The sequence below is a fragment of the Octodon degus genome, unplaced genomic scaffold (genome assembly GCF_000260255.1).
Source record: "Octodon degus isolate 3935 unplaced genomic scaffold, OctDeg1.0 scaffold00008, whole genome shotgun sequence".
NCBI classification, from domain to species: domain Eukaryota; kingdom Metazoa; phylum Chordata; class Mammalia; order Rodentia; family Octodontidae; genus Octodon; species Octodon degus.
The window spans coordinates 11,374,537-11,382,112 of NW_004524584.1; the positions used below are offsets into that span (position 1 = coordinate 11,374,537).

At 40.2% G+C, this 7,576-nt stretch overlaps 1 protein-coding gene across 1 annotated transcript in view; it reads right to left on the minus strand.

The window, feature by feature from the left end:
• Positions 1-7,576, minus strand: part of Col6a6 (collagen type VI alpha 6 chain) — a 119,842-nt gene that overhangs the window by 71,678 nt on the left and 40,588 nt on the right. The window contains exons 20-21 of the mRNA XM_004625220.2: positions 1,874-1,939; positions 622-675 (exon numbers count right to left, since the gene is read on the minus strand). Of these exons, the coding sequence (XP_004625277.2) occupies positions 622-675; positions 1,874-1,939 (120 nt within the window). The remainder of the gene's footprint in view (positions 1-621; positions 676-1,873; positions 1,940-7,576) is intronic.

Sequence of the window (7,576 nt, forward strand, 5' to 3'; positions counted from 1 at the left end):
GGGGTGGGGGGGTAGGGAGCGTAGGGCCAGCAGAGCACATCTGAGATGGCACCCGGCCCCTGCGCTCTTCCAAGGCAGGCGCTTTAGTCCGCTGGGCTATCAGGCAGGCCCTCTCTCTCCTTATTGAGTAAAGTACTTTTCTAAGCCGTCAAACACAGAAACTCAAGTATGCATGCTTAAAACGCCCACGAAATATAGAACAAAAGAACAAAAAATAGCTGCGAAGGAATTCATAACTAGTAGCCTAATGTAGCCCTCAGATGTATGCCTCCACCGAGGCTGACATTTCTGAACAGTCACAAAATTGGACTTGAAATGAATCCCTGGCAGCTTGGGTTAGCCTAGCAGGTAGGCCAAGCTTCAGCCCCTTTCCCCTCATTGGCTGCTTTGCTCCTTCTGTGTAGCAATGCTCCCATAATCCCCTGCAACCGGCCTCTTCCTTCCTCAGCTGCACGGGCTTTCCCAAGCCTCTCACCAGCCTATCCTGGGCAATATGCTGGGTCTGCATTCCTGGGTCAGTGAGCCTCCCTGGAACCACCTCATTGCTCCCAACAGTCAACCATTTTCACCATAATTAAGTTACCCCGTCTCCCCTTTGTCTAGGAAGTCTTGGGCTCTTACTGTCTTTCTCCTGGAGCCTGGGGTCCCAGGGGGGCCCGGCCAGCCTCTTCTGCCCTGTCAAAGGAACAGACAGATGAGGGAGACAATTACACAGTATTGACACTGTTCCTACTTCAACATCAGCTTGAGCTCTGGGGAAGACACAGTTGAGTTTGTGCCACTGACAGATCTCTCCCTTTGAAAAGTGCCATGAACCTCCCCTGATCATAAGTCACACCTGTATGTGGGCCGTGAGAAACAGCAGGACAAAACACCAGCAGTGTGGCTTCAGCTCTTCTTTATCATTGTCTAACTTGTGTTTGGGGGATGTATCACAGAGTACTCTTGCCCAACTGTCCCCACCGTGGGGCCCTGGTGTAGCATGCTATGTGTCAGAAATGACTACACCTTGTTTGGATTTCTGCTTTTGAATTTCTTTTGTGGCTAACTTGCGTACGTTAACACCATACTGCGGATAAATCTCAAAATACTTGTAAGTATTCTCAAGCAGCAGAAGTATGGAATAATTTGCAACTCTGGAACGTACAAATATGGAGTTCTTACCCTGTGCTGCATATGAGAAAACTGAGGTTTGTACGGAGTGGCCCCGGGCCATAACGCTGGTGAGGCATGGAGCCCGAGTCAGGGCCTAGGCCTAGCTCCAAGTTCTTCCTACCGTGGAAGACTCCTTCCCTACATGAAATTATCATCATGCAGAGCCAGAAAAACACATTTTTCAGATAATCCTTTTACTTCAAATCCTAAAAAACAGGTTAAAATGAGCAAATTGTGACCTGTAAGATTATGTCAAGAGCTCAATATCAAGAGATTAGCCTTGAGGGTACGGGCATTTGGATCTAGAAGCTTTCTTTTTAACATATTAAGACTATGTCTTTTTAGGGACTGTGTCCTACACAAACTGAGAAGGCCAAGAATTTCTTTTGGTTAGCACTGCTTCCTTTGTTTTTAAAGTCAGCTGATCTACCATTTTAAGTTAGAATTTAGATGCTTTTATTCATGAATAAAAACCTCAAGCATGTGGTTTAGTAAAGCAAGTCTCCCCAATTAAAAAGAGAACATGTTCTGAGTCCAGAGTAGTAGATAAGCAGAAGTGAAAGAACTTCTTGCTCTTAACAATAGTTTCCTTTTACCAAATAGAGTCACTCTGATTCCAAATTCTTTATCAGATATTTCTTATTTTGTTACTAAGAACTTGGGCCTCATAGTCACAGCATCACTTGAGAAGTTTGCTTTCAAGCACCCACATAATTACCTGTCTTCCATGTTCTCCGTTCAAGCCCTTAGGTCCTTGTATGCTATTGCCAAATCCAGGAATCCCCTAAAAAGGAAAAAGAAAAACAGGGTTTGAATAGCCCACCTTAAAAATGTAATTTGTGTCTAATGTGTTTAACTATCCCTCAAAACTCCGACAGGACAGAGCAGAAATAAGTTGCAAGTGCAAGTGGCTCACACATATTTTCTTTTTCTCCTCTGCCTGGCATCTGCACAATGATGAGAATGGAGTTTAGGTAAGAGTGGGGTAGGGGCGCAGAGCTCAGCGTAGGGAACGCGGCTAAGGGAAAAGCAAGTGCGGCATGACTGCTGGGATGGTATTTTGTATCCAGGCCCTGGAGCTGCCCCTTCTTGCTACTGTCCCCCATCCTCCTCGTTTCTCCACATTTCCTCAGGGTCTGGGCACATTTACTTTTGAGACCAGGTAGATTGTACTTTCCTGTTCGGTGGGGAGAAAACCAGCACTGAGGATGATTCTACCACAGTAACATGAGCATGCTGCACAACTCTGGGGATTAGCATCTCTTGATATCAATGGGATATTTGGATTATTTATTTATTTATTTATTTATTGCGGTACCAGGGATTGAACTCAGGGCCTTGCACTTGCCAGGCAGGGGCTTATTCTACTAAGCTATCTCTCTGGCCCTTGATGGGGTATTTGGAATATTAATATATCAATCTCTTGATAGCGAGCTCATGGAATCTTACATGCCACACTTTACTCATACTTCCTGCCATAGCTCTCTGTCTCTTCCTGGACACCTGGCTGTCCCCATACACTTTCCCCATATGCTTGCCCCCTATGTTTACAGTTTTCAGGGAATTCTGGAATCCTGAATTTTCTCAATGCCTATGCAAATGTTCCAGGAGAAACTGAAAAGAGGAACATGCTGGGGGATGTTATTCTTAGCAGGCCAGCTTGAAAGCCTTCCAGCTTGAGTGTAAGGACCACAGACAGAGCTGCGACTCCAGGGCACTGAGAAAATCATTTGAGGCAGTCAATTCAGTCAATGCTCCTATGAATTAAGAGGAGGCACCATTTATTTGGGCCTGCTGAGTGCCACCTGCCAGGCTGTTCTGCTGATCTAGCTCAGATTACCTTCATCAATCAATAAGTAATTTGCAATCACCAACAGACACAGAATTGTTCCAGATACTTAGTAAGCTTTTAAGCAAACGGCTTTTGCACTTAAATAAACTTGGAATTTTTCTGTATGAGTCATATTACTCAAGTGTATATGAACATTATATCTTTCCTTTTGGATGAAAGTCTGAAATTACTTTCTACATTTTAATTCCACCTTAAGCTTAAATATTTCCCTCTGAAGGACTCTAAGAAGGGTATACCTGGAGTAAATACCAATTAGATTTTTGTGAAAAAGGCAAACAACTAAAATGAAGGTAAAAAATAAAATAAAATAAAGGTAAAGTCTAAACTTTTATTCTATTGAATATATTAGTTCTTTCTCAATCTTAAAACATTTGATTGGAGATAACATAAAAAACCATATATCAGCATATTTTACAATTGAAACTAATTTAAATTGCATGTAGATAAACTGGTCAATGTGAGTTATAAACAGGTTTATGCTTCTTTCTTTCTTTCTTTTCTTTTCTTTTTTTCTTTTTTTTGTGGGGGCAGAACCAGGGATTGAACTCAGGCCCTTGCACTTGCCAGGGGAGCATTTATTCCACTGAGCCATCTCCCTGGCTCCCATGTATTTCTTATAATCTATGCAACTAGACAAAAAGTCATTTAATGCAGATTCATGATTAAACATGATTTCTAACACTGATTCTGTCAAAAGATGAAGCTTCCTAGCCTGTGTGGATCAAATACATGATTTTGCTAGATTCTCCAATGCTAATTTACATGGGAAAAGAAAAGGGAAGTCTGGAACAGTCAAACAAGCTTCTGTACGATCAGAAATTCTAACTGAATAAGCTTTGATTTTTAGGATTTGGGCCATTTTCATGCATTCCTATGAATAATCCAATCATATGTGTGTTCTATTTATTCTGTCATCTGCTCTCCCAAATTTTTCTTGAAATAGCAACCCTCTAAAACCACACATAGAAAACAGAATTGTTTTAAATTTGAGATGCATATTCCTAAGTGGGTGGGAAGAATATTGAAAAAAATCTATAATTTATATAGTTGATAAACAACACACCATATACTTTTTTTTTTTTTTGGCAGAACCAGGACTTGAACTCAGACCCTTGCGCTTGCCAGGGAAGCGCTTATTCCACTGAGCCATCTCCCCGGCCCCCTCCATACACATTTTAATAGGTTGAATTTTCAGCCATCTTGAAGTCATATATAATTTCTTTTGAGATCAAAAAATCATTTTATGTTATTCAGGTTCTTTTACAAATGTTACATAATCACATTTTATGGCAGATAATTAGGGGGAATTCTCATCAAAGTCAATGAAAATTGTATATCAATACCTCAAGTGAATTCATGCTTTTTATTTTTCAGGCTGAAATGTCTGCTTATTTGTACAACTATTTCATAACTACTCTTATTGTGAATAATTTTTGTTTTTAAATTAGATACTTAGAAGTTATTTGAAAACTCCCAATTCAGAAGACTGTTATCAGAGGTCGCTCACTAAGCAATGTTTTCTTCAAGTGCAACTTCTCTACATTTTAAATAAAGCTGTTGCTAGTGAATACATAGTACTTACATTTGTCAACATATATTGTACTAACTCATTTCTTGGACTGATATATTATACAATGAAGGCATATCTACTAAAGAAGATGTCCTGTAAGATTTCCAGTCATCCCACAACCTCATCAGCACTTGGTATTGTCAGTTTTGATGAACTATAGCCATCCTAATTGGTATGTAGCCTTATAACCATTGTATATTGAGAAGGAATTATGAATCAAGCTTTTTTGAGAGGAGTTTGACTGTAAAGACTTAAGTTGAAAGTAGGCATATGTGTCTTGATGAAGAACTTCTGCTCCTAAAGTATGTACCCAATAAAACGTGTACAAAATCCACTAATGACATATAAAATAATATTAGTAACAGCACTGTCTTTAGCAACAACTAGACACAACCCAAATATCAAAAAAATAGCAGAATGGGGCCAGTGAGATAGCTCAGAAGACTAAGTAACTGCTTGGGCAAGTACAGAGACAGGGGTTCCATCCCCGGTATCACATGCCATACCATCCACACCCCTGGGCGAGGTGAGCTGGCCACTGGGTCCCCATGTGGTGACACATGCCTGTAATCGCAGCACTGAGGAAGCTGAGAATAGGAGGATCACTATGAATCTAAGCTGCATAGTGAGACCCTGTACCAAATACATTTAAAAAATAGCAAAATGGATAAATAAATCATGTTATAGTCACATGATGGACTACAACAGCACATGTGATGCTCACAAGCATAAAGTTAAGCAGAAAAGGCCAGGAAAATAGGAGCACATGGTAAGAGATTCATCAAAAGTTTAAGAATGGTAGATATAATCTATGCTGCTAGAATAGTGATCATCTCAGGGAAGGCGAATTAGGCTGGACATGAAGGAGGCTTCTGGGACAAAGGTATGTTTTATTTTTTGTCTAGGTGGCTGATCAAGGCACGTGCAGTTGTAAATAATTCTGATGTATGTTACAGTTCAACAAAAAGTTCAGTAAACTTTACAAAGAAACCAAAATCATAATTCTTTAAAGTTTTGGAGGCTTATTTAAGTGTGTGCATGGTGATTAAAATCCTATAGCACAGTGATGCTCTAGACCTGGCATATTCCCCACTGGTGGGGTCTAGTGTGAATCACACATATTCTACTGGGTTTTTGTCTCTGGGAAAGGATGGATCTTTCTGACATAAATTTTGCCTTAAAAGTCCTCCATGGATCCTTGGATTTAGAGAAATGAGGCTGATAGTCTCAAAGGAGACAAACTCTTAGAGAAGAGGGGAGGAAAGAAGGAGTTGGTTTTGTTTTCCATCCTGCCCATGTGCTAAAGTCCTCAGAAGGAAGCAAAGGGGATGGAGTAGAATTTACCCATCACATCACAGCATAAGAATGATTCTAATGATAAAGCCACTGCCAAATCAGATTCAAAGGGGAAAACGGAATGCTTTTCTTCTAAAATCAGGAACAAGACAAGAAGTCCACTATCACCACTCTTCTTCAGTATAGTACTTGAGACATTAGCCAGAGAAATGAGGCAAGAAAAAGAAATAAAAGGAATATATATAGTGTTGGGAGCTGTGGCAGCTAGGAAATTGATCACACGTGTGTATGTAGGACTAGACCTCAGTGCTTAAAGAAGAAAACGGCGACAAAAATAAAAAAAAGATGGACAAAAAGACAAAAGCTGGGCTAGGTGGTCACAAGTCTTCCTGATAGGGAAGACTAACACATGTGACACAATGTTGCCTAGTGACTACTAGCTAACCTTAACCAGACAGGATGTTCATCTCAGGACCGAGGTACCTTGTTTGCTTTAGGCACTGAGACCTAGTCCCACTTACACACATTTGATCAATTTCCTAGCTTTTGAGGCTCCTAACATATTAGGAAAAGAAGAAGTCCAATTATCGGGGCTGGGCAGATAACTTGGCGGTATAAGCACCTCTCTGGAAAGCTCCAGGTCCTAAGTTTGATCTCCAGTACCACATGCCATGATGGCCCCAGAGATTCGGGTGCACTGCGCCAACCCTGGAACTGGGGGTGGTGGCACATGACTGTAATCCCAGCATTAAGGAGGGTGAGACAAGAGAATCACTACAAGTCCAAGCTGTGTAGCAAGACCCTGTGTTAAAATAATGAAAATAAAACACAGAAAAAAATTTAAAAAGAAGTCTAATTACATTATGTGTAAATGGGTTTATATATAAGATCCAAAAGATTCCACCAAAAAACTCCTAGAACTAATAAGCTACAAAATCAATACACAGAAACGACAGTGTTCCTGGATAGCAGTAATGGACTCACTGAGAAAGAAATTAGGAAAATAATACATTCACAATAGCGCTTAGACAGATCAAATACTTAGGAATTAACTAAGAAAGTGAAAGGTGTCTACTTGACAGGCAGAACCAATATTGTCAAGTGCCCGTGATCCCCAAACTGGTACACAGGTTTAATGCAGCCCCAATCAAAATACCAATAGCATTCCTCACAGAAACGCGGAAAACCATCTGAAAACTCATGCGGAACCAGAAGAGAACCTGAATATCAGAAACAATCCTGAGTAAAAGAGTAAAATTGGAGGCACGACAATTCCAGACTTCAGGTTATACTACAATGCTACACTGATAAAAATAGCATAGTACTGATAAAAGAAACAGATATGGATCCCTGGAACAGAAGAATGATGCAGAAACAACTCCATACATATTCTGCTGCAAAATTACTGATAACAGCTAGAAATACATGCTAGAGGACAGATAGCTTCCTTAACAACTGATTCTGGGGAAAATGGCTATCTAGATGCTGAAGACTGGCTCTAAACCCATATCTCTCACCATGTTCTAAACTAAAATAGAAATTGATCAAAGCTCTAAATGTTGTAACAGAAACAATATGCTGGAAGATAAAAATAGATAAACCTCTTGAAAACATAGGTGTAAGGCAAGGTCTTCTGAACAGAGCCCAGTTGCACAAAAAAGTAACATTGAGAATGAACAAATCAAATAAAGAGTTGAAAAGTT